Source organism: Dipodomys merriami, unplaced genomic scaffold (genome assembly GCF_024711535.1).
Source record: "Dipodomys merriami isolate MVZ:Mamm:240054 unplaced genomic scaffold, mDipMer1.0.p SCAF_33, whole genome shotgun sequence".
Taxonomy (NCBI): Eukaryota; Metazoa; Chordata; class Mammalia; order Rodentia; family Heteromyidae; genus Dipodomys; species Dipodomys merriami.
The window spans coordinates 3,824,405-3,851,104 of record NW_027204826.1 but is presented as its reverse complement, the minus strand read 5'-3'; the positions used below and the strand labels follow the sequence as shown (position 1 = coordinate 3,851,104).

The window sequence follows — 26,700 nt, the reverse complement described above, 5'->3', positions numbered from 1 at the left end:
CTTGGTCGCTTTCCCTGCACTACTCAGCACAAGGCGAGCACTCTACCGCTTGAGCTACAGCACCATGTCCGGTTTTCTGGTGGTTAATTGGAGATAAGAGTCTCATGGACTTTCCTGCCCAGTCTGGCTTTGAACTGTGATCCTCAGATCTCAGCCTCCTGAGTAGCTAGGATTACAGGCGTGAGCCACCGGTGCCCGGCTGCTCATGGTTATTTTTAACCTTTCTGATATCTTCTGTGCTTTTGTCTCCCCTTAGCACAACGCTGTTCCTTGATAAGTTTTCCTCTTCCCCAGAGTTTTACTTTCTCCTCATTGGGCAAACTGAGTATCTAGCTCTAGCATCTAGCTCCAAGGGAATCTTGAAAAAGGATGTCTTATTTTTAAGTTGGCATCGAACTTGTTAGAACAAAAATTGTACTCATGCCAGGCACCGGTGGCTCACGCCTGTAATCCTACTGCTCAGGAGGCTGAGATCTGAGGATCACGGTTCAAAGCCAACCCAGGTAGGAAAGTCCGTGAGACTCTTATCTCCAATAAACCACTCAAAAAACTGGAAGTGGCGCTGTAGCTCAAGCGGTACAGTGCTCGCCTTGAGCTGAAGAGCTGAGGGACGGTGCCTAGGCCCAGAGTTCAAGCCACACGACCGACAAAAACAAAAACAAAAAAATTGTACTCAGTAAAGGAGTAGAATAAATTTTAGAGGAAAATGAGCAGCCCAGGTTTCCGGGCCTATTTTTGAGGCCTACTCATCTGGACTACTAAGAGGCCAGTCCCAGGTTGGACAGGTGAGGCAGTGGGGAGCAGTAGGGAGCAGTGGGGATTGGTCCAAAGTCTCTTGGTGGTTGATGACATGCAGAGGCTTGTGTACATAGACTCAACTACAGCTTCTTGTATGTGTTCAGAAAGATACGTCCACGAGCCAGTGCCCTCTATTCGCATAGATTCAAGGAGAGCAAATCCTGGCTCCTCCCTCACCTTTTTTTTTTCTTCTTCTTCTTCTTTTTTTTTTTTTGTTGGTCATGGGGCTTGAACTCTGGGCCTGGGCACTGTCCCTCAGCTCTTCAGCTCAAGGCGAGCGCTCTACCACTTGAGCTACAGCACCACTTCCGGTTTTCTAGTGGTTTATTGGAGATAAGAGTCCCACAGACTTTCCTGCCCAGGCTGGCCTTGAACTGTGATCCTCAGATCTCAGCCTCCTGAGTAGCCAGGCTTACTGGCATGAGCCACAGTCACCCAGCCACCTTTTGTTTCTTTTTGTAGTAGTGACATTTGAGCTCAGGGCCGTGTGCTTGCTAAGAAGGCACTCTATCTCTTGAGCCACATCCTCAACTCATACTTGCTTTGGTTATTATTATGTTATTGATTTTGGGGGCTTGAACTCAGGGCCTGGGCACTGTGGCTGAGCCTTTATGCTCAAAGCTAGCACTCTACCACTTTGAGCCACAGTTCCATTTCTGGCTTTTGAGTAGGTGATTGGAGATAAGAGTCTACAGGTTTTCCTGCCTGGGCTGGTTTAGAACCCTGATCCTCAGATTTCAGCCTTCTGAGTGGCTAGGATTACAGATGTGAACTACCAGTGCCTGGCTACTTTAGTTATTTTTCAGATAAAGTCTCATGTTATTTTTTGAGGATGGCCTCAGATCATGATCCTCCTATCTACAGCCTCCTACATATCTAGGACCAGTTAGGGAAACTCCCCTGCCTGGCAAATTGATTGAAATGGCCCTGTCCTCCAATTTGAACCTCCAGATCTCAGACTGCTGAGCAGCTGGGATTACAGATGGGCCTGAGCCCCGGATGCACAAAACCCTTGGGGGGGGTGGGGAGGAGAGGCCGGGTTTGTGGGGCTTGAACTCATGCCTGGGCACTATCCCTGAGCTATTTTTTTTTTTTTTTGTCAGTCGTGGGGCTTGAACTCTGGGCCTGGGCGCTGTCCCTCAGCTCTTCAGCTCAAGGCGAGCGCTCTACCACTTGAGCTACAGCGCCACTTCCGGTTTTCTGGTGGTTTATTGGAGATAGGAGTCTCATGGTCTCTCCTGCCCGGGCTGGCTTTGAACCACGATCCTCAGATCTCAGCCTCCTGTGTAGCTAGGATTACAGGCGTGAGCCACCAGCGCCCGGCTTCCCTGAGCTATTTTTGATGAAAGCTAGTACCCTACTACTTTGAGTCACAGTGTCACTTCTGGTTTTTTGGTGGTTAATTGGAGAGAGTTTCACAGACTTTCCTGCCCAGACTGGCTTTGAACTGTGATCCTCAGATCTCCACCTCTTGTGCAGCTAGGATTTAAAGGCATGAGCCATCAGCACTCAGCATCCCCAACTCCTTTAAAGAGGAGGAACTTACTTGGGTGCCCTCAAGTAAATTACTTAATCTGCTTGTGTTCAAAATGATAATGGCACAGGACAACAGGCTGTAACAGTTAAATGAGATAAAACTGCCCCCAGATGCAGACATACACATTCATTCAGGCACACTTAACCGGTCTCCTAATATGGCTGCTCTCCCTGGAAGGGCTAGTAACCTTCATCCCGAAGTTCTGTTTTCTCATCTACTCAGTGGGGCTGCTGTGAAAGGACTAACCCAGAAAGTGCTCTTCCCGCAGCTAGGTGGGAGGAGATTACAGGAGCCAGGAGATTACAGTTGTAATCCTAGCTACTCTGGAGGCTGAGATCTGAGGATTATGGTGGTTTGAAGGCCAGCTTGGGCAGAAAAGTGCAGGAAACTCGTATCTCCCTAACTAGCAAAAAACAAAACAAAACAAAAAACAATCAAACCAAACCAAAAGCTGGAAGTGAAGGTGTGATTCAAGCGGTAGAGCGCCAAATCTTGAGCAGATAAAGCTGAGTTCCAGGCCCTGAGTTCAAGCCCCAGGGTGTGTGAGCGCGCGCGTGCGCCCTGGGGTGGGCAGACCCAGGGACAGGTGTCACACCCGGATGTGACACCATCCAGGCTGGCTTGAACCGCAAGGGGAGTGGGAAGAGGTTGGGGCACCGCCTGGCACGCAGTGGGTAGGGCTGGTCTGGTGGGAAGAAGAGGAAAACCACCCCGGGGGGAGGGCGGGAACTTGCCCTGCGGTCGGCCCAGGCGCCCACGACGCGGTATTTATAGATCTCTGCCCCCTCCCCCCGCAATCGCCTTAACCCTCTCCACTCCCCGCCTCGCTGCCAGCCCAGGGCTGGCATTCGACCCCAGGATTCCAGACCTGGGGGGGCGCCAGCGGGCTCTCCGGAGGGGTGTGGCCGGCCCCCCTCCGGGAGGTGTGGGAGGCAGCCTGGAGATCGGCGCCCCCTCCCCAGCCCCGGATCCCCCCCCCCCCGTAAACAGAGGCGGGCTTGGTCTGGGGACTGGGGTGCAGGCCCGGCCCAGCGGCCTGAGCCCCAAACCACTGCCACGGGCCCAATCGGGCTCCGGGGGCGCCGCCAGGAGCTTTTCCGGCCCGCGATTTCCTCCCGCCCCGCCCCGCCCCTCGGGCTCGAGGCCGCCCCGGTCCCCATTCGGGCCGGGCCTCGCTGCGGCGGCCACTGGGCTGCGTCCCCGCCACCCGGGAGTCGGCGCGGCGCGGTGAGTGCGTGCGGGGCGGCGCGGGGCCTTTGTCCGCCTGCTCACCTCGCCCGGGCCGTGCGCGCGGCTGCTCCGGGGGCCCGGAGCTGGCGCCCCCTCCCCGCGGGCCCCCTTCCCGGGGAGGGGGAACGGGGACCCCTCTCCCCGCGGGCCCCCTTCCCGGGGGTGTCCCTTCCCCGCGGGCACCATCCCTGCGCCCACCCCCTTCGCAAGGCCCCCGTCCCCGCGCTGCGCCCCCTCCCCACAGAGACCCGTCCCCGCGCCCTCCTCCCCATACAGGCCCCTCCCCGCGGTGCGCCCCCCCTCTCCACAGAGCCCCCTCCTTGGCGCCCCCCCAGAGGCCCCTCCCCGCGGTGCGCCCCCCCTCCCCGCGTCCCCCCTCTCCACAGAGGCCCCTCCCCACAGAGCCCCCCTCCCCGCGGTGCGCCCCCCTCCCCGCGTCCCCCCTCCCTACAAGCCCCCCTCCCCACAATTCCCCCACAGGCCCCCTCCGCGTGCCCCAACTTGCCACAGAGCCCCCTCCCTGCGCCCCCCTCCCCACAGTCTCCCCTCCCGCCCCCCCCCCCCCCCGCCTCCCCTAGCCCCGCCTGGGCCCGCGAGCACGCGGAGCTCCCTCCGCCGACCCGGCTCTAGGGCCCCTCGGGAACCGCGGTGCCAGACCGCATTGCACCCCCAACTTGGCCACTAATTCCCCCGGGCGGAGATGGGATGGGGGGGCGGTCCCGGACCCCAAGGCCCGCCGCGGGAGGCCGGCTGGGTGCGGCTGGCGGCCGAGGCCGCGGGTGTGGAGCCGGTTGGCACAGCCGATCCGTCCCGGTGTGGACGTTTCTGGAAGGCCAGTGGCACTTCCGGCCGGCCGGATGGTGGTGGGGGGGGCTCCCCCCCCCCGGGCCTGCACAGGAAAAGACCCCGCTGAGGAAGTGGGGCCTCGGGCTTGGGGTCGCCAGTATCCCTTGTGCTTGTCTGGAGGAGAAAGGAGGGGCGACGGGTGCAACCACAGCTTGCAGGAAGGGCTGGGTTTGGGGAACAGCTCAGAAGCCCCCAAGGATAAGGGGTTGTCAGGGAACAAGAAGCCTGGAGGGAGACCAGGGCTCCTCAGGGAGATGGGGTCCCGGTGGAGGGGAGCCCCAGGGTAGGGACATCGGAGGAGGAAAACAGAATCCAGGGCCATGGCCGGCTGGCGGACTTGTAAGTGAACTGGCAGGAAAGGGGTTTATTTCTGAGCCAAACCTGCTCTAATGAGAAGTGCGTGATGGGTGACTCAGACAGGCCATCTCGGATGGGGGGTGTTGTGTGTGAGGGGGGATCGGTGTGGAAATTGATTTGCTAGAGAAAGACATCACCTTTAATGGGTGTGGGTCGGTCTGTAAAGGAACCTGAATCTGAGTTCTATATGCATGCAAGGCCCTAGGTCTTTTTTTTTTTTTCTTTTGTGCCAGTACTGGGGCTTGAACTCAGGGCCTGGGCACTGCCCCTTAGCTTTTTCATTCATTCAAGGCTGGAGCCCTATCACTTGAGCCACACCTCCACTTCCAGCTTTTGGATCATTAATTGGAGATAAGAGTCTCAAAGGCTTTCCTGCCCAGGCTGGCTTTGAATTATGATCCTCAGATCTCATCAGCCTCCTAGAATAGCTAGGGTTATAGGCCTGAGTCAGCAGCACACAGCTCTTGAGAACTCTATTTGAGTTTACTTCTCTAATTCTCTGTGGCTTCCCAGAAATCCCCCAGGAAGCCCGGTGCTAGACCAAAAACAAACTTCCTTGTAGTTTGGGGACCTATAGGCGGGTACTCTAGGACTAGACGCTGAAGTCTGAACTTGTCCACTGGTGGGCCGGGCTGATCTGAGTGCTGGGTGGAGTGAAGCCCTTGGGCTATGAAATGTGGCTCTTGTTTCCAGCTCTCTGTGTGTATGTATGTGTGTGTGTGTGTGTGTGTGTCTCACACTCAGAGTTGCTGAGTGGCCACGATGACACTATTATAAAGTCTTCAAACCAGGGCTGGGAAGGTAACTCAGTGGTAGAGTGCTTGCTTCTCATGCATGAGACGCATGAGGCCCTGGGTTCGACTCCTCGGTACCACATAAGCAGAAAAAGCTGGAAGTAGTGCTGTGGCTCAAGTGGTAGAGTGCTAGCCTTTAGCTGAAGAGCTGAGGGACAATATTCAGGCCCCACGACCCATGGGGTTGGGGGAGTCTTCAAACCATCCATCCTGTGTTACCTGTGCTGTCATGGGCGGATGAGGAGGGTCCCGAGGTCAGTGAAGTTGTCCTACTTTGGGACAGTTCTGTGAACACCGGTTTTGGATGTTGTCCTTGAGCTTTTTCACTCCAGGCTAGTGTCCTACCCCTTGAACCACAACTCCACGTCAGACTTTTTGCTGGTTAATTGGAGATACGCGTTTCATAGACTTCTCCCTGCTCAGGCTGGCTTCAAACCACAATCCTCAGATCTCAGCCTCCTGAATAGCTAGGACCACAGGTGTGAGCCACTGGAGTGGGGACCCAGTAGGGTCTGCCATCTTGCTGGATGGACAAGGATCTGCCCTCTTGGTTGGACATAGAAAGTTTGGGCTCTGTGCAGAAAAATGATCCAAACCTAAATGGCCTCTGTGTATGGTTGAGTGGAGTCTGAGTCACAGGTCAGAGGAGAAGGAAGAAGGGCAGGGAGGATAAAGTCACTGCCCCTGAGCTTATCCTTTGAGTGGGTGGTGACTTCTCATTACTCTCATTTTCCTATAGGACAGAAGTTGGCAGGAAAGCCTCCAGTAAAAGTGGGGGAGGGGAGGGGACAACGCCAAACACTAGGGGTGGGGAGAGAGAGACTCCGTGTAGACCACCCATAAGGCAAGGGCCACACATTCTGCTAGGCAGCCTTTGCCTACCACCCTGTGGTCAGCCACTCCTGTGGCCCCAGTGGAAAGCCTTGGGTGTTCAGGGTTAGGGGGGCGGGGCTATGATGGATGCTCTTTAATTAGACTTCATCTCAGGTAATCACCATAGCAATCGAGTAAGCTAGGGTACTTAGCATCATGGAACAGATGGGAGACCCAGGCCCAGGATGAACAGAACATGCTGAGAAAGGAGAAAGTAGTGGTGGGGACCGGCTTTTGTTGGCCACTGCACTGGCATTTTCTGACAAAGTGGCCAAAGGTCCTTGTAGCAAAGCCATTGCTAAGAGTTCTTGCACTGGCTCCCCCCCCCCATTGTGTGTGTGTGTGTGTGTGTGTGTGTGTGTGTGTGTGTGTGTGTGTGTGTGTGTGTGTGTACCTAGGGCTTGAACTCAGGGCCTTAGCTTTCTAGTTTTGCCTGTCCTGAGGCCAGGCCTGAGCTCCTTTTGCTCAAGGATAACACTCTACCACTTGAGCCACAGCACCATTTCCCAATTTTTCAGTGAGTTAATTAGAGATAAGAGTCTTATAGACTTTCCTGCCTAGACTGGCTTTGAACCATGACCCTCAGATCTCAGCCTCCTAAGTAGCTAGGATTAAGAGTGTGAGGCCCCAGTGCCCAGCTTCTCTTAGCTTTTTGACTGGAGGTTGGTTCTTTATCACTTGAGTTACACTTTCAGCCTTTTGCTAATTACTGGGACAAAACCAGCTCAGGCTGGCTTTGAACTGTGATCCTCAGACCTTAGACTCTGAAGTAGCTAGGATTAAAGATGTGAGGCACTGGCACCCAGCATCCCTTAGCTTTTTGACTGGAAGTTAGTTCCCTATTACTTGAGTTACACTTCCAGCCTTTTGCTGATTACTTGGATGAAACCAACTCAGGCTGGCTTTGAACTGACAACCTCACATCTCAGCCTCCTGAGTAGCTAGGATTACAGGTGTGAGCCACTGGTGCCTGACTGCATTACTTTTATAAATGGGAAAGGGGTTAACTTTAAGAAAGAAATGTTTTTTTTTATAGATAAACTCTATAATTCCACAGCAAGCTTAACAATATACAACTATATTACCCTTCACAAAATATGCTTTGTATAGGAATCAGGAGGTTTGACTTGACTGCTAAGAGCACTGGTGTTGGAATCAGAGACCCAGGTAAACCTATACCCTGAGAGCTCCTCCCAACTAGAATGAACAACCGTGGGACCGGCTGTTGAAGGAGGAGACTGGGTGCTATTTGTGTTTGAAGACTGGTTACTCTGGAGAGCATGTAGATTAGATTGTCATACAAAATTGCTTTGGTGGGGAGGGTGGGGAGCGGGGAGAAACAAAGGAAAAGGAGAGACTGGTGAAGAGGCTTTGCAACCATCCAAGCAAGAAATGATGCTGACTTGGAATAGCCAGGGAGAAAGGTGCAGGAAATATAAATTAGATATATTCAAGGTCTCCTAGTTCAAATGGACTAAGGAAGAAAGACAGAGACAGACAGACAGACTAGTATTTGGGAAGTCTAGAGATTTAGCTTGTTAGGGACCAGAATATTTGGAGCTGGGGAGGGTGTTTCCATATCCTCTAGCTTTAACCTCTGCCGTTATGACGACGACGACGATGACGATGATGATGATGATGATGATGATGATGATGATGATGATGATGATGATGATGATGATGATGATGTTGTGGGGCTTGAATTCAGGTCCTGGGTGCTGTCCCTGAGCTCTTCCACTCAGCAAGTGCCACAGCGCCACTTCCAGTTTTCTGATAGTTCATTGAAGATAAAAGAGTCTTATGGAATTCCTGCCTAGGCTGGCTTTGCAACCCCGATCTTCAGATCTCAGCATCCTGAGCAGCTAGGATGACAGGCCTCAGCCACCAGCATGCGGCTTAAAATCAGTTCTTTGACAGTTAATAGCTGATTGCTAACAGCCTAGACTTGATCCTTCCTAGCACCTTTGGCAAGAAATTCTTCACTGTTGGCTGAGGGGAGTAAAAAAGCTCAAGGAAGTCCCTGATTGGGTGTGGCCTAGTTCACAGCCCATTCCTGATCAATGATGGACTAGGGGTGGGGCTTGGCTCACAGCTCATTGCTGACCAATCAGTTGGATTAAGGGCATGATGGCAGGGATCCACCACTGAGTCAGATCTGCTCACAGGCCCTGGCCTGTGACACCCCAATGCAGGATGTATGGAATGGATTCTGGGTGTAGAGTGCACCCCTGTTATCCCAGGGGTGCGTCTGAAACAAGAAGAGAGTGCTTTAGGATACCCAAGGGGAGAGAAAACAACAGCTGGGGAGAATTGGCCTGGCATGTTCTGCTGGGTTAAGAAAGGAGCCGATGTTGTGGTGGGTGCCCAGTGGCTCCCACCTGTAATCCCAGCTACTCAGGAGGCTGAGACCCGAGAATTGCAGTTCAAAGCCAGCCCCGGGAAGGAAAGTCTATGAGACTCTTACGGCTGATGAATCCGCAAAAAGCTGGAAGTGGAGCACTAGCCTTGGAGCCCAAAAGCTCAGGGACACCACCCAGACTCTGAGTTCAAGCCCCAGGACTGGCACAACAAAACAATTAAATTAGTCAATAAATCAGGAGGAATTGAGCTGCAGTCCCAGTGGGAAGGTGATTGCCTGTTTTAACTGGATTTGTCCTGTGGCCCTCAGGATGGCCATGTGAACTTCGCGTGTCATTTGTCTAAGAGAAGTTTCTGGGGCTATTTCAGGACAGTCTGGGGTAGGCAGTAGGAGGTGTGGGCTACAGCATTCCACTTTTCCAATGGGAGCACAATCAGTCAGAATCAATCCAGAGTCCTCAAGTGACCTCTAAGACTTGTCTCATCTCCAGAAGCTTCTCCCAGAATACGCTGTGACGTTGACTGGATCCCTCCTCCTCCACACCTTTCTCATCCACCCCCTCTGCCAGACAGAGGATGCCCCCTCTCTCGAGTGCTCCTGACGATCACCCCTCCCCTCCAACATCCGTACTGACTTACTTTGTATAAACCTGTGCCAAAGAACTGGCCACAGATTAATTATCTATATGTTTCCCAAACCTTTTTTTTTAACCCTATATTTATTGTGCAAACAATGCTATTTAAAATATTTATGTCACTTAGCTATATAACCTTGAACAAGTTATTAAATTTCTGTCTCCCAGTTCCCTTGTCTGCCGCATGAGACAATAATAGTCCCTACTTGATGCAATTGTGGGAACACTTAAATTCATCTGAGTAAAACGTTTAGCACAGAGCAAACTTTCAGCGATACTGCCTCTCATTCTCTTTGGCGGGAGCAAAACAATATCCAGGCTAACTTTTGAAATGCAATATTAAACATAGCCTTGATTTAAGAAGGGCAATATTTGTAAATTCATTTTTTTTGTTTTGTTTTCGTTGTGTTTTTGGTGCCAGCATTGGGGTTTGAACTCAAGGCCTGAGCACTGTCCCTTTTTTTTTTTTCTGCTCAAGGCTGGTGGTCTACCATTTGAGTTGCAGTTCTACTTCTGGCTTTTTGGTGGTTAATTGAAGATAAAAGTCTTACATATTTTCTTGCCTGGGATAGCCTGGAACTTTGATCCTCAGATCTCAGCCTCCTGAGCAGACACAAGTAGATGTGGTTTAAGAGGTAGAGCGTTAGCCTTGAGTGGAAAAGCTAAAGGCTAGCACCCGAGCCCTGAATTCAAGCCCCATTACAAGAACAAAAAAGCAAAAGTAGGAATTATTCTTCCCTAGTCAGACTGCATTCCTAGGTCTCCCCATTTTATCCTGGGTGCCCTCATTTGGCCTTTTGTTCTAGGCTGCTAGCCACTCTTGACTCTTTTCCGGCCCTTCAGTCCCCAGACCTTATCCATCCTGGACACTTCTGGGCTCAAGCAGCAGTGACTGTCAGGAGACAGGACACAGGTTTCAGATGTGTGTGTGTGCGTGTGCATGTGTGTGCGTGTGCGTGTGTGTGTGTGCTCGCCTGTGTGTGCGTGTGGTACTGGGCACTGGCAATTTTCAGAGTGGAAAGATGGAGAGGAGGGCAAATGAGGGAGGGATGACTCCTTAAATGACTTTTTCGTTCCAAAATAGCAGTGACTTACACGGTGTGACTGTCTGGGTGGAGCCAAAATTAATACCAAAGTCCCTCAGGCCCCTGTATCTTGCTGCTGTATGGGATCAGGAAGTGTGGCCTTTGGCCTTTGGCTGGGAAGGCTGGGACACAGGTGTTTTCCAGGAGGAGACAGGCTGTGACACCCCCCCCCCCCTTTAAGAGCATGACCCAGAAGTTGTACCTGTCAGTTCCTCTAAAATCCTATTAGTCAGAAAATAGTCATGCCCAGCTGCAAGGGAGGCTGGGATTTGTAGTCTTTAGCAGAGACTGGGATTTGTAGTTCTTGGCAGAGAAGAGCTGTTTCTGCCTGTGTGATTTGCCTGACAACTATTTGCCTGAACTTTAAAGATACAGTACATGGGCCACACTAAAGCTCCCAGCACAACTATGTTTATCGCAGCAATATTTACCATAGCTAAGATACAGAACCAACCCAGATGCCCCTCAGTAGATGAATGGCTCAAGAATGACACTGCCCCATTTGTAAGGAAATGGAAGGACTTGGAAAAAAATCATATTAAGTGAAGTAAGCCAGACCCAAAGAAACATAGGTCCCATGGTTTCCCTTATTTTAATAATTAGTATACATCTAGGATAATCTTAGCAGGTGTATACATCTAGGATAATCTTAGCAGGTGAGCAGAATAGCTCAATAGCTATGTACATATGACCATATAAGATTATGCTAAGTAAAATGAAGTCCAAGACATGGACACAAGAGGTTTTACTTCGTTGTTCTCAGTGTATTATGTGATTGTGTGTGTGTGTGTGTGTGTGTGTGTGTGTGTGTGTGTGTGTGTGTGTTCTCCCCTTTATGGTTTATCCCCTGTTGTCACTTCATTTGATTTTGGTACTCTGGGTATTGTTTATCTGAACTAGGGAAGGGAAGGGGAACAACAAAATGGTGAGTCAAAGGACAAAGGGGAAACCTATACAACAGCGATACTCACAAGACAATAGTTGGAAATGATCTGTACCACTTGAGGGGGTGGGGGGAGGGAAAGAGGGAGAGAAATGGGGGAAGGTGTAACAAGTTAGACAAGAAATGTAATCACTACCTTACGTATGTAACTGTAACCCGTCTGTGTATCACCTTGCCTTGTATTCAAACCCCAACACGCCAAAAATAAAACAACAATAATAAAAAGAATTGAACAGCAAAGGATCAGAGTTGGGGACCAGAACTCCCAGCTCTGGGCACGCTTCTCTGTGAGGCAGAGCTAGGCCAGGTTTCCTGAGGGCGGAGAAGGAGGAGGCCAGGGTTCCCAGCCTTAATCTGGGGAGCTGCTTGTTTTCTTTAGGACTTACCTGCAGGGTGGCGAGGTCGGGGGGAGGGGGACTGCCTTGGGCCTGAGATCCTCCAGGTAGCCTTTGTTGCATGTAGAGTGCATTCTGTCATGAACTGCTTGGTCACCTCTGTGCCCACGGGGAAAACAGCTTCAGGTACAGCTGGATCCAGGAGCTCTTGACATCTTTGTGCCCTTCTTACCCTGCATGTGGAATTGGGACGAGTAGAGGGATAGACAACGGGATGCTGTTGCTGCTCAGGGCTGGGCAAGGCACCCCTGTTGGGCCCCATCACCATGCAGGTATTTCCTTTCAGGGTTGCTTCTTCTCTGTCATCTCTCTGTCTTTTTGTTGTTGTTGTTGTTGGTTGTGGGGCCTGAACTCTGGGCCTGGGCGCTGTCCCTCAGCTCTTCAGCTCAAGGCGAGCGCTCTATCGCTTGAGCCACAGCACCACTTCTGGTTTTCTGAGTGGTTTATTGGAGATAAGAGTCTCACAGACTTTCCTGCCTGGGCTGGCTTTGAACCGCGATCCTCAGATCTCAGCCTCCTGAGTAGCTAGGATGACAGGCGTGAGGCACCAGTGCCCGGCTTTGAGTCATGTCTTGAGAGCCTCCATGTGGTGGCTCACTTTTGCTGGAGATGGCTGTATTCCCACACTCCAACTGTGGCAGTGGGCTGGCCCCTGTCTCCTCCTTCTCTGTAGAAGGCCTGGGCGCTCCGGTGCTTCCTTCGAGGGCTCTGCGGAGCTCCACATTTAGCTGAGGCTATGATTGAGAGGAAGAAACAAGGGGGCAGTGCAGGCCGACTCTAGTGAGGCTCTCCCCTGGGAAAGGCACGGGGTGGGTGAGCTGTGTGTGTTCAGCACAGGATCATCATGCATCCACGTGGCTCAGGGCACCGCCCATCCGTCCAGGTGGGCTGTGATTGGCTTTCTGTTCCAGGTCACACCTTCTGATCCTCGAGTACCATTTTGCCTGTGCGATGTGCTTTCTCTACCCTCTTCTGTGTCCCTGGGCTCTGAGGCTGGGGGTAGAAGCTTCATGTTGCTTTACACATGCGGAGTGTCTCTGTTCTTGGCTGCCAAGTGGATTCTCTCCAAGGTGGACCAGAAGAATGGGCTTCCCGGGTGCATGGAAGCTCAGTGCCCACCCTGGAAGCCCTTCTGAGGGAGGAGCCATGGGCTCTGGGGGAGCACTATGGGGCTGAGCTCACCAGGCTCCACGCCTGTCATCCCAGCTACTCAGGAGGCTGAGATCTGAGGATCGCAGGTGAGAGTCCCCAGTCGCTGCTGCTGGGGTTTCTGGGGGGCCACCCTGGCAGGACGGGAAGGGGTGTTGCCAAGATACAGCTGTGAATGGAGCCGTTCAGTCAGCAGGTGGCCAGGCCTGGAGGCTTCCAGATTTGGGACCGGAAGTGTCTGGAAAGGAAAGGAAAGAACGAGGCTGCTGGGAGCTTTCCCACTGCGGAGGCTTGTGGAGAAGAGGAGGAGGGAGGGGACAGGACGCACCCGTGTGGCTGAGGGACTCCCTCAGCCCAGCTGCCCAGCATGGGCACGTGGTGTGTGGGAGACACAGCATGGCTGCGATCCACCGGATGGAGCCTGCTGCCTATGGCTGGATCCGGTGCTGTGGATTTCAGTGAAGCTTGCCCCGTGGCAGGGGCAGAGAAGGGGTAGGGGGAAAAAATGTGGCTGGAGCCACAAATCTACTTTGCACTCAGTTCTGGGCTCTGGTCTCTTGCTATTTTTTGATGCCAGTACTGGGGCTTGAACTCAAGGCTACTACTTGAACCACACCTCCACTTTGGGCTTTTTGCTGGTTAGTTGGGAGACAAAGAGTCTCTCAGACTTTTCTGCTCTGAGTAGCTAGGATGACAGTGCAGGCAAGCCTGGCACGCTTGCATTTCTGATTGGCCTTGGTCACTCAGTGCCAATGTGTCTTTCTGCCACCCCGTGCTGTAGCCTGAGCTCTTCTGCACCCAGCCAAGTGCTCAGCCTTGACCCTGAGCAGCCCAGCTTTGCCTTGCTCACCACCCAGCCTCCTCCCCCGTAAACTTGGGCTGAAATGATTGGTGGATCCATCTGTTTCCTCCTGCCCACTGCCCCAGTCTAGCCTCTGGGATGGCTTCCTCCTGCTAGCATCTCATCAGGGTCCCTCTACAGGATGCCCTAGGGGGTTGGGCAGGAAAACCTCCCACTGGGCAGCTGCAGCCCTTCCCTGAAGGCTGGCTTTGGGGAGGCCCAAACAAAGGCCTTGCTTCCTTTTCCTCCATGCAGGCACAGTGGTCCACCACGGAGAGCTCAGCTGTCAGCTGCCTCACAGGAAGATGCGTGGATGGGGGGTGTGCATGGGCACAGCCCTGGGAATACTGAGCTTCTTTCTGACAGGTGAGGTGGCCCTGACCATCATGGCTGGTGGGGGTGGGGGTGGGGGTTGGACCCATTTCAACCAGACTCCTGCCTAGCTGACAGAACCACACTTATGTCTGGGATCCAATAGGCAACCTCTATTTTTTAGTGCTATTCTTGGTTCTTGGGCTTGAACTCAGGGCTGGGTGCTGTCCCTTTGCTCTGTGTGTGTGTGTGTGTGTGTGTGTGTGTGTGTGTGTGTGTGCTCAAGGTTAACACTCTTGCCACTTGAGCCACACCTCCAACACCTGGCTTTTTGCTGGTTAAGACTTTCTTAAAGATTTGTCTGCTTGGGCAGAGGTTTGAATCCTCAGCTCTCAGCCTCCTGAGTTGCTAGGATTATAGATGTGAGCCATTGACGCCCGGCCTCCTTATCTTTCTTAGCCTTCACTGTTTCATCTGTAACTTTGGAATGTGATCACCGAGTGCTGTGTGATTTTGAAGTTTCCTGACCACACTGTGTTCCCTCCCCAGGATCTTTGCATGTTCCATTTCCTCTGACTACAACTTTCTGCCTCTACGTTATTTTTCATTCTTGCACGACTCCCAGCCCTTAATTTGTGCAAGCCTTTGCTCAAATGACATTTCCTTGGCACGACTTTCCTGGTTATCTCCTGCCCTTGACCGTGTTCTTCTTGGCACCTGACATATTGTATGATTGCTTGCTTAGCACCTGCTGGCCCCCTGATCAATGGATGGCTGCCTGCTACACAGTCAGGGGTCAGCGGCCATATTGAATGCATGCCACTTTCCCCCTACATACTGCTAATGGGGCACACCGCAAGCTCTGGTGCCATCGTGTGGTCAGCCAGAGGTGGTGCACGTCTACATGTTGGGCTCCAAGATGGGAAGTCTAAAATTGGGGCTCCAGCAGATTCTGTGTCTGGGGAAGGGCTGCTCCCCATCACTGGGCTGATTATCTATCCTCACATGGCAGTGATTGCTTGGATCGGTATTACGTGTGTGTGTGTGTGTGTGCGCGCGCGCGCGCGTGCTGGTACTGGTACTGGGGCTTGAACTCAAGGTTCATTTCTTAGCTCTTTGCTCAAGGCTGGTGCCCTACCACTTGCATCACACCTCCACTTCTGGCATTTTGCTGGCTAATTGTGGAGCTAAGAGTCTCATCACCAACACCTGGCTCTAATCCTAGCTGCTGCTGCTTCCTCCTCCTCCTCCTCCTTTCTCCTCTTCCTTCTTCCTCCTCCTCCTGCTTCTCTTCCTCCTTCGTTTTTCCTCCTCCTCCTCCTTCCATATTCTGATCCCCAACTGATGATTTCTCCCCCCACACTGGGGCTCTATCACTGGGGCCACACCCTCGGCCCTCTTTTGCTTTAGTTGTTCTTCAGTTGTTTGTCCACATTGGCCTCCTGCATAGCCGGGCTGACACGTATGTATGTGTACACACACCCGTGTACATGTGTGTAATGATCATATCATCACAGGCTGGCACCTGTGATCCCAGCCACCCTGGAGGCTGAGACCTGAGAATCAAGGTTCACAGCCAATTCAGTCAGGAAGGCCTGCGAGACCCTTCTCTACACTGAACCACCAAGAAGCCAGAAGTGGCGCTGGGGCTCAAGTGCTCGAGAGCGAGTCTTGAAGGAAAAGTCTGGGCCCTGAGTTCAAGCCCCAGAACCAGCATCCCGCCCCCTCCCAAAAAGTGTGGTGTGCAAAGACGAGCAAAGCTGGGATTGGAGGATGGCCCTCTAGGCCCCGCCCCGTCCACCACAAGCCCCGCCCATCACCACGCCCCGCCCTCCCATCTCACCCCCCAGGAGCCGTGGAGGTCCAGGTTCCGGAAGATCCAGTGGTGGCCCTGGTGGGCACCGACGCCACCTTGCATTGTTCATTCGCCCCTGAGCCGGACTTCAGCCTGGAACAACTCAACCTCATCTGGCAGCTGACAGACACCAAACAGCTGGTGCACAGCTTCGCTGAGGGCCGGGACCAGGGCAGCGCCTACGCCAACCGCACGGCGCTCTTCCCGGACCTGCTGGCGCGCGGCAACGCGTCGCTGCGGCTGCGGCGCGTGCGCGTGGCGGACGAGGGCAGCTTCACCTGCTTCGTCAGCATCCGGGACTTTGGCAGCGCCGCCGTCAGCCTGCAGGTGGCTGGTGAGCGCCGGCAGGGGGCGCTCTCCCCTCCCACCCCTCGCATGCAGCCCCTCCCACCCCGCGCCCCGCCCTCTCCTGACTGACCCCTGACCTCTGCCTTCCTCCAGCCCCCTACTCCAAGCCCAGCATGACCCTGGAGCCCAGCAAGGACCTGCGGCCCGGGGACACGGTGACCATCACCTGCGCCAGCCGCCGGGGCTACCCCGAGGCCGAGGTGGTCTGGCAGGACAGGCGGGGCGCGCCCCTGGCCGGCAACGTGACCACGTCGCAGATGGCGGACGAGCAGGGCCTGTTCGACGTGCGCAGCGTGCTCAGGGTGGTGCTGGGCCCCGACGGCGCCTACAGCTGCCGGGTGCGGAACCTGGTGCTGCGGCAGGACGCGCACGGCTCCGTCACCATCGCAGGTAGCCGATCGGGGTGACCCCAGGCCGCTGCAACCCCAGTGGACGTGGTGGTGGTGGTGGTGGTGGTGGTGGTTTTGATCTGTGGAATCACGGCCAATCGTGGTAGGCGCAGGCCTGCAGTCCCAGCTCTTTGGGGGGAGCGTGGGGGGGAGCAGAGATCAGAGACGCAGGTTTGAGGCCTACAAAACAAAAAGAAGTTGTGGAGACCCCCTCCATCTCAAACCCAGAGGCTGAGTAGGGGAGGGGGTGCACCTGTTATCCAGGGGCAAGCACGAATCAGGAGGATTGCAGTCCAGGCTGACTTGGGTAGGAAAAAAAGAAGCTACTTCACACATGAGTGGAGCTGGTCTCTGGTGCCTCACGCCTAATCATCCTAGCTGCTCCAGGAGGCTGAGATCTCAGGGTCGCAGTTCAAAGCCAGCCTGAGCAGGAAAGTCTGTGAGACTCTTACCACCAGGGAACCACCAGAAAACACCGAAGTGGAGCTGTGGCTCCAAGTGGTTAAGCACCAGCCTGGAGTGGAAAAGCTGAGACGCACCCAGACCCTGATGAGTATAAAATAATGAGTGTAAAAGAAGGCCTAGAGTATGCCCCAAGGGGTAGAGTGTCTGCCTAGCAAGCACAAGGCTCTGAGTTCAATCCCTAGTACTGTCAAGAGGGATTTTCCTTCCTCCCTCCCTCCCTTCCTTCCTCTTCTTCCTCAGTGTCTCACATCTTATTCAGAGTTGTCCTCAGGGCCTGCCTGGAATCTGGATCTGTGGGCAGTAGTTGTGGCCCCAAGGCTTGATGAGGGCATGGGTCAGGGGCAGTTCTCTCAGTCATGGGAAGGGATCTGTGGCACCATCTGACTGTGCAGGGTCCCCAGACAGAGCAGGGCCTTTTCGCTGGTAGGGTATCTGTCTCCTTCCTCCTTCCTGCATCTCCACCCGGGCAGCTCATGTGGCTCGTAGCTTTCTCTGCTGCCCCCATGTGGTCACACACCAGATGGCAGCCATCCATGGGGTGATGTCTTTTAAGTTTTGGTTTTCAAGTGGCGCTGTGGCTCAAGTGTTAAGTGCTAGCCTTGAGCTGCAGAGCTCAGGGACAGCGCCCAGGCCCAGAGTTCAAGCCTCATGACCGACCAAAAAAAAGCCAAAAGTGGTGTTATGGCTCAGGTAGTAGAGTGCTAGCCTTGCGCACAAAGAGGCTCAGGGACAGCACCAAAGCCCTGAGTTCAAGTCCCAGGCCTGGCACTGAAATAAGGCAGGGACTCTTAGCTTAATTTTCCTCCTGACCTTTCAGTCAGCCACTCACTTTCATTCCAGAAGTCCTGGCCTGCTTTGGAGCCATTGGCCTGTATTTTGCTTCAAACAGCTTGGGCCTCGTGCAGCATTCTGGGAGTTGGACTTTTTTTTTTTGGGTGGGGGGAGTCAGTTGTGGGGCTTGAACTCTGGGCCTGGGTGCTGTCCCTTCGCTCTTCAGCTCAAAGCTAGTGCTCTACCACTTGAGCCACAGCACCAGTTCCAGTTTTCTGAGTGGTTTATGGGAGATAAGAGTCTCGTGGATGTTCTTGCCCAGGCTGGTTTTGAACCGCAATCCTCTGATCTCAGTCTCCTGAGTAGGATTACAGGCTTGAGCCACTGACTGGCTCCCACCTGGGAGTTGGACTTTTGAGTCCTGAAGCTGGCTCTCCCATGCCAGTGTGCCATGGCCTGGCTCTCAGTGGAAAAGGTTTCTGGAATGAGAACTGGGTGTGGAGCCCAGTGGGGCTGGGGGTCTGAGCCTAGCTCATTCTGTCCTTTACTAGATGAGTGTGAGCAGATTTGGGCTGTGTTCCAGGCACCCCCACCAGCCTAGGGGCCAATATATAGAGAGACCCTCTCCAGATATTTCTGCCATTTTGCCCCTTTCCTCTTTTGCCAGGTTTTTTTTTTCTTATTTTTTTGTTTTTTGTCGGTCATGGGGCTTGAATTTGGGCCGAGGCGCTGTCCCTCAGCTCTTCAGCTCAAGGTGACCACTCTACCACTTGAGCTACAGCGCCACTTCCAGTTTTCTAGTGGTTTATTGGAGATAAGAGTCTCATGGAGTTTCTTGCCCGGGCTGGCTTTGAACCACGATCCTCAGATCTCAGCCTCCTGAGTAGCTAGGATGACAGGCGTGAGCCACCCGCGCTCAGCTTTGCCAGGTTTTATTTATTTATTTTCTTTCCTGGGTGGTGCTGGGGATTGAACTCAGGACCTCTCGCTTGCTGGGCAGATGCTGTACCACTTAGGCTGGCCCCCCCCCCCCGCTCCTTTTTGCATTGGGGATTTTTAGAGCAGGGTGTCCCTTTATGCCTGGATCTGCCTGGACTGTAGTCCTCCTATTTGTGCTTCTGGGTGTCACTGGGGATGACAGGCGTGCTGCAGTATGCCCAGCCATTGGTTTAGATGGAGTCCCGCAAACTCCCTTAGGCGAAGGTTGGCTTTGATGGCTGTCCCTTGATCCCTGATCTCTTCCTCCCAACTAACTGGGATTGCAGGCTTGAGCTGCTGGGCTCGCCCCCCCCCCAGGAGATCTTACATGGACAACGGGAGGGGTCCCCCTGGGGCAGCCGAGTTAGCCACCGCTCTGTTCTCCAGTTCCCTGGCAATCAGTGCCTCCGCTTCCAATATCTAGAGCAGCGGTTTTGCCAGCCATGCCTGGCAAAACACGGCCCCTGTGCCAGGGTCTCTGCAGCTGCTGCAGGGAAATCCCCTTCTGGCCCTGTTTCTCTCATGTCCCGGCCAAGGGGACAAAGAAAGACCACATGCTTTGTTCTGTTGGTTCCCCTAGGCTTCACCCTGTATGGGAGCAGCTCTGCTCTGTTCTACTCTGGTGACTTTGTTCAGGGCCCTGCTGGCCTTGGCCCAAGCATAGACTTCTCAGCCTTGCCCTTGACAGGAGATAGCTAACAGAAGAGGACTCTGTGCTTCTTGGGAGTTCTTCTCCACACCCCCCCCCCCAGACTGCTAGGGATCCTTGGAGAAGCTCAGCCCCTCAAGCATTCCAGCACCCTCTTCTGCATATGCAGAGCTAAGCACGCACTTCCTGTAAAATTAGGACAGCCAAGTGCCGGTAGCTCACACCTGTAATTCCAGCTACTCAGGAGGCTGAGATCTGAGGATTGTGGTGTTTGAAGCCAGCCAGGGCAGACAAATCTGAGAACCTCTTATCTTCAATTAACCAGCAAAAAGCTGAGAGTGGAGGTGTGGCTCAAGTAATAGAGTATAAGAAAAGCCAAGAAAGAGCATGAGGCCCCGAGTTCAAGCCCCAGTACTGGCATGTGCACACACACACAAATAAGTGCTTTGTGGACCACATATATCTCTGGTGCTTCTTTCTGCCAGCTTCTCTTCTTTTATCCTCTCTCTCTGTTTCTCTCCCTCTCTCATCTGTCTGTCTGTCTCTCCCACGCTCTTGTAACCTTTTACCAAGTGTGAAGATTAACATTAGCTCACAGGCTGTACCAAAACAGACCACATTCCAGATTTGACCCATGGTCTGTAGTTTGCAGATTCCTGATGCACAGAGCAACATCACCAGGCAGGAAGAATCTAGATGTTTCTGCTGAAAGTGGTTGGGACGTGGGTTTGGCCAGGGGCGGGAAAGCAGGGGCTTGGTTATAGAGATCCTTGACTCTATTCTGAATAATGGAAACATCATCCTAGAGTCAACAGGGACCCGTAGAAGAATCTAGAGCCTTCGTTACTCACAGACTTTGCAGGCGTGGCTCCATCAGTGCGAGGGGGTTGGGATTGGATGGAAGGCGCCAGGGAGCTTCCATGGGGGCTGGGCATGGGGAGATGGCGGGGTCTGTCCTCAGGGCCAGGTCCCCAATCTTACTTTCTCCTCCTCCTCTCCTCCCCAGGGCAGCCCATGGCCTTCCCTCCCGAGGCTCTGTGGGTGACTGTGGGGCTGTCTGTCTGTCTGGTGGCACTGCTGGTGGCCCTGGCCTTTGTGTGCTGGAGAAAGATCAAGCAGAGGTGTGAAGAGGAGAGCACAGGTAAGTGAGTGTGTGTGTGTGTGTGTGTGTGTGTGTGTGTGTGTATGTGTGTGTGTACTATGCACTTTGCATTTCCTTTGGGCATGCCCCTGTCTCGTCCATTTTGTGCAGCTGTAAGAGAAAACTGAGTCGGGCGCCAGTAGCTCACGCCTTTGTAATCCTAGCTACTCAGGAGGCTGAGATCTAAGGATCACAGTTCAAAGCCAGCCTGGGCAGAAAAGTCCATGAGACTCTTATCTCCAATAAACCACTCAGAAAACCAGAAGTGGCACTGTAGGTCAAGTGGTAGAGCGCTTGCCTTGAGCTGAAGAGCTGAGGGACAGGGCCCAGACCCAGAGTTCAAGCCCCACAACTGTCAAGAAAAAAAGAAAGAAAACCTGAGACGGGATAATGCACAGAAATGGACTGGCTCTCAGATCGGGAGGCCGGGCACTCGCATATCAGTGGGCTGGCACCAGATGAGGCCTTTATTGTGTGTATGTGTGTGCCAAGATCAGGGCTTGAACTTGGGGCCTGGGTGCCATCCCTTAGCTTTTTATTGCTCAAGGCTGGCGCTCTGTCACTTGAGCCATCTCTCCATTTCTGGCTTTTTTTTTTTTCTGGTTAATTGGAGATAAAAGTCTCTTAGACTTTTTTTTTGCTTTGGTTGCCTATGAACCTCAATCTTCTGCTCTCTTGAGCTTAGGATGACAGACATGAGTCACCAGTACCTGGCACTTCGGTGTGAGTTTTGGCCAGAACAAACGTGCAGTCCACAGCAGGAGCTATGCCTGTGATATCGACGTGCATGTCTAGGGACAGAGAATGAGTGTAGGCAATAGGTTGAGAGCCTGAGGCTGAATATGTCACTTGTGTGACTGAGTATGATCTGCATTAGCGTGCGAGTGCAAAAGTAGTGTGTCACATGTGTGTGACTGTAAGTGGGACTAGAAATGAAGTAGCAGGTTGCCAAACTTCAGTGACTTTCTTGTCTTCCTCTGAGCTGCTGCTATTTGCTGGGCTGAGCATCAGTCTTGAGTGGACAATGATTGGTGGAGTATGTCTGCCTTTGGGGTGCTGCTATTGGCTAGGCTGAGTGTCAGACTTGAGTGGACGTTGGTGATTGGTGGATGGGGATGGGGCGTGGACAGTAGGGGGTAGTATAAGAAAGAGTAGACAGAGATATGAGCAGAGAGGTAACTGGGACTGGAAGATAACTAGCCATCAGAAAGGAGAGTGGGGAGAGATTAGGTCACTTGTAGGTAGGTGAGTGCTAGCACTGTGGATGGCAAGATGTGTTGTGGAAAACTAGGTAGGCTTTGTAAAAGGTCGTGTGGACAGACAGAAGGGCAGTGCAGATGGGAGAGGTTGATGGTTGGCTGGGTTGGTGAATGGGGAAGGTAATAAATGTGGGTGGACTAGAGGAAGGCCAGGAGATGGGGCTCCAGGCTGGAAGTCTGGAAGTCCTCTCCTTCTGTCTGAGGTTCAACTCTGCTCTCAACCTCTTACCTGGCAGTCAGCATTTGGACCACAGGTCAGGCTCGCTCAGGCTTCAGGTGGGGAAGTATGGCAGAGAGAGAGGGCTGTGGAAGGTTTCCATTCATCCTGAGCTGTTCTCTTCTAGGAGCTGAGGACCAGGATGTGGATGGAGAGGGATCCAAGACAGGTGAACTGGAGCCTGGAGGTGGCCCCCTGGGCAGAGGGAGGAAGAGGCAGGAGCTGGAGGGGCCGGGTTTCCTTTATGGGGCTTGAATGAAGCATATTCTCTGACCAAAGCCTCCATCCCAGGGCTTCTGCTCTTTGCATGTGGGGAGGTCAACCCCCCCCCCCCCGCCACTGCCCACCAGGAGCTGCTTCTTTGTTCCTGACAACCTCAGCTCAGTCCCAGGGCCAGTGCCACCTAATTCAGCCAGCACTGTGCAGCCAGGGGCCTTTCTCAGGAGACAGAAGTCTCATCCTAACTGAGCGGCCCTCAGCAAGCCCCTGTTCCTCTCTGGTCTCAGTTTCTTCATGTGTAAGATGGGGTCAACCAGTCTGGAAGTTTATCCACATTGGATCATATCTGCGTCTGTCTCTATTTATATGCAAGACCTGGTGCTTCACACACTGCAGTCCTGCTCTCGTGGCCAGATGGCCGGCCCATGGTCCTCCTTAGAGGACGAGGCCCTTTGCTTCTCTAGGCTTTTACTCTATGATCTTTTCTGTAATTGTCACCCTGGCCCTGCCCTGCTGGCACCAGCGGGCTGTGTAGAAATGCCCTGGAGCGGCTGGACAGGCAGGTGCTTTTGCAAAAGGCGTGGTGGGATCTAGCCTGCGAGCAGCTGGTCCTCATTCCTGAGGTGCCATCAGGAGCTGTCCCAGCCAGGATGCCGGCTTCCTCTTCTGTCCCAGCCAAGACCCCGGGAGATCACTCCAGGCTCCGGTGGCTCCCTCCTGTAATCCCAGCTACTCAGGAGGCTGACATCTGAGGATCCTGGTTTGAAGTCATCCTGGGCAGGAAACAACCAAGAGACACCTCCAACTGACTAGCAAAAAAAAAGAAAAACAAGAAAAAAGAACAAGAGAAAAACTTCTCCACCTGTGGTGCCCGTGTGGCAGGCGGGCGGGGAGACGGCCCGGAGACCAGGCTGGGGACAGGTGTCCTTCGAGGAGAGGACAGGGGTGGGCTGGAGATCGGGTCACTTCCTGCCCACCCGAGGCCCCCGGGGGCCCCTGCAACTGTTCCTTTACCTTCCTTTATGCAGTGGGGCTCAGGGCACCCCGACTCTCCAGCTTATTGGAGGACAGGTGGCTGTCCCCATTCTACGGGTGCCCAGCAGGGCCAGGACTTAGGACGGCAACCCGAGGCCCCTCTCCTGCACCCCTCCCATGCCCCCAGCTCTGCCCACCCCCGCCCTCCCTCTGCCCCCACCAGTCCCCCACTCTCTCCCCACCCTCACTGACCCATATATACCTTTCTGACTTGCAGCCCTGCGGCCTCTGAAGCACAAGGAAAACAAAGAAGGTAGAGACTCTCAGGGGTGCACGTGTGTGTGTGTGTGTGTGTGTGTGTGTGTGTGTGTGTGCGTGCGCGCGCTTGCATGCATGTGTGTGCATTTGGGGGGGCCGCAAGGGAAGCACTCACCATGTTTTCACTGTCACCCCACTCCTCCCCTCCCCCCTAGCTGGCTGAGTAACCCAGGTCCCAGTGGCAGAGAATCCCAAGTAGCACCCAGGCTTCCTCTCCCTGTACCGGAGGGGGTGTGGTGGGTGGAGGTGGGGTCCATACCGGGGCTTGACCATCAGCCTCTACTTTAGGAAATGCAGGGAGTCAGTCACGTGGTTCTAAGCCTGAGGAGCACAGGAGAGCGAGGTGGGTGGAGAGACACAGTATCAGTTTGGTCCCTGAAGAGAATTCTTAGGCAACGTGGTCGGAAGGCCGGGCGCCTGTGGCTCCCGCCTGTCATCCCCAGCTACTCAGGAGGCTGAGAACTGAAGTTGGCAGTTTGAAGCCAGCCCAGGCAGGAAAGCCCAGTGAACTACTAAAAAGCCAAAAGTGGCGCTGTGGCTCAAGTGATAGAGGGTTAGTCTTGAGCACAGAAGCTCAGGGGCAGTGCCCAGGCCTCGAGTTCCAGTTCAAGTAGTGGCACAAGAGAAAAGAAAAAAGAAAAGAAAGTGTCTGAAAGGCGGAGGTGGCAGGGCAGGGCCACACAATGACATCTGCGTGTGGGAGGGGACATCGGGAAGAGGGGGACACGGATGGAGCCTGGCCTTGGAAGGACAAATGGACCATGGCCGAGGGACCAGCAGGAGGGCTGTGGAGACTGAGAGATGGCTGAGCAGAGGGCGGTCCCCCTGTAGCCCCCGCCAGTGCCTGCTACCTGCCGGCATGAGTTTCTGACACCCTGTGGTTAACACGGGGCTGTCCCCTGGCCTTGTGGCTCATTGTCCCTGTACCCCGGTACATGGCCAGGTCTCTGTATTTCGGACAGAATCCCAACGGTACAACTCCTTTTTTAACTGTTCCATTCCTCCTTGTTTTTTCTTTTCTTTCCACCATGAAATACAGATGATGGACCGGAAATCGCTTGACCAGGGAGCTACTGCCCCTACCAGGGGGTTCCTACCTGCTGGCTGCATTTGGGGGAGTCCCAATGTGACATCCCCTCCCCTCACCCCCCAAGGAAGGGCTCCACGCTGGCTGCTGTGGACAGTCTCAGAAGAAGGCGGTACATGGGCCACCCGCAGCCTGATTTCTATAAGGGACACGATGCTCAGAGTCATCCTGCTGCCTTATTTCTCCACTGATGGTACAGGAACTAGCCGCTGCCTTATTTCTTATGGACACAATACACAGTCTCTCCATTTCCTCGTCCCACAAAAGCCACCGGAACAACAGACCCCGTGTATAGACTAACCCGCTGCCTTAGTTTCACCAAGGGACTACGCAGACAGACACCCCTGCGGCTTGTGTGTCCTGTGCCCTGTTTCCCCCCACCCCCCCTGCCCGATCTGGGGGTGATCCATCTCTTGAATCAACACGCTGAGTCTCCTGCCTCCTCCTGCTCTAGCCCCCAAACCTTGACCCCATCTAAGTGTGACCCATACACACAGATCCTCCACCGCAGCCTGTGGCCACGCGTGCTGGATCACGTGTCCGCTGGCCCCCCTCTGGTCTCCTCCCCACCTGCCTGCCCGTGGGAAGCCCGTGCTGGTCACTGCTTCTCTGAGGGTCCGCAGGAGGGGGTGCCCTGGCAATCAGCCCCTTTATCCTTGTGATTTTTTTTCCACCTTTTTTTTTTAATTAAGTTTTTTCTTTTGGTGCCAGTCATGGGGCTTGAACTCTGGCTTCACGCTCTCACTGGGCTTTTTCACTCAAGGCTGGTGCTCTACCCCTTGAGCCACACCTCCACTCCAAGCCTTTTTTTTTTTTTTGGAGTTGAGTCCCGCTGATTTCCCTGGCTGGCTTCAAACCATGATCTTCAGATCTCAGCCTCCTGAGTAGCTGGGGTTATTGGTGTAAGTACCTTCACCTGGCTTCCCCTACCCCCCTCCCAACCTTGGGAGCCATTGTTTCTTTTGCTGATCTAGCAACTGAAAGTTTATTGAGCAGTGACAGCAGGGGTCAGCACGGTGTTGTGGATCTCCTTTTTCAGCTAGTTGATAAATGACTTGAGCTGTGGCCTTGGAAGGTGGCTCAGTGGTAGAGTGCTTGCCTTGCATGCATGAGGCCCTGGGTTCGATTCCTCAGCACCACATAAGCAGAAAAGGCCAGAAGTGGCGCTGTGGCTCAAGTGGTAGAGCCCTAGCTCTTGAGCTGAAGAGCTGAGGGACAGCGCCCAGGCCCAGAGTTCAGGCCCCACGTCCAATGAACCAAAAAAAAAAAAAATGAGCTGTGACCAGTAGCTCCTGCCCCCCCCCCCCCCCGTGCCCACAGCTTCTGGAATACCTCACGTCCACCCCACCCGCCCCCCTGGCCCAGATCCTAGGCAGAATGCTGGAGAGAAGAAGCCCTGCCACAACTGGAGATCACGCAGTGTCGTGTTTCCGGGGGTGAGCTGGTGGGCAGGTGGCCGGGTCCTTGCACACCCCAGGCCAGGCTAGGATTCTGACCTCACCGGACCCTGGGGCTGGACCAAGCTCAGAGGCTTAGTGATCATCCGGCCATGGTGCTATTCTGGGGCTGGCTGGTGCCTGCCTTGTCTCTGGCAGCCCCAGCCTCTGGTAGACTAGACCGTGTTCTACTGTCTCCTCGTAGTGTCTTCTCCACCCAAGGGCTACGGAAGATGTGAGAAATTCTAATTTAAATGTGGATTCTGTATACTGGGGGTGGGGGGTGGGGGGGGGAGTGTTGGGAGAAATAAATGCCTTTGTCAAGCTTTTCTTTTGGGAAGTGCTGGGAAGGGATCGGGTCAGCATGGATCAGCGAACCCTCTGTTGGGCCTTTGTGGTAGGGGATGCTGGGGTCTCTGTGGCCCCCTGGGGTTCCTGGC

General features: G+C 53.9%; 1 protein-coding gene across 1 annotated transcript; it reads left to right on the top strand.

Moving 5' to 3' along the window:
- The first annotated feature begins 3,303 nt into the window (after window positions 1–3,303).
- Cd276 (CD276 molecule) lies at window positions 3,304–25,229 on the top strand. Its single transcript, XM_070042921.1, has 8 exons — window positions 3,304–3,562; window positions 14,097–14,207; window positions 16,004–16,342; window positions 16,450–16,746; window positions 20,615–20,749; window positions 22,353–22,394; window positions 23,697–23,732; window positions 24,777–25,229. The coding sequence occupies exons 2-8, from the start codon at window positions 14,147–14,149 to the stop codon at window positions 24,797–24,799; spliced, it is 933 nt and encodes a 310-aa protein (XP_069899022.1). The 5' UTR covers window positions 3,304–3,562; window positions 14,097–14,146; the 3' UTR covers window positions 24,800–25,229.
- The last annotated feature ends 1,471 nt before the right edge of the window (window positions 25,230–26,700 follow it).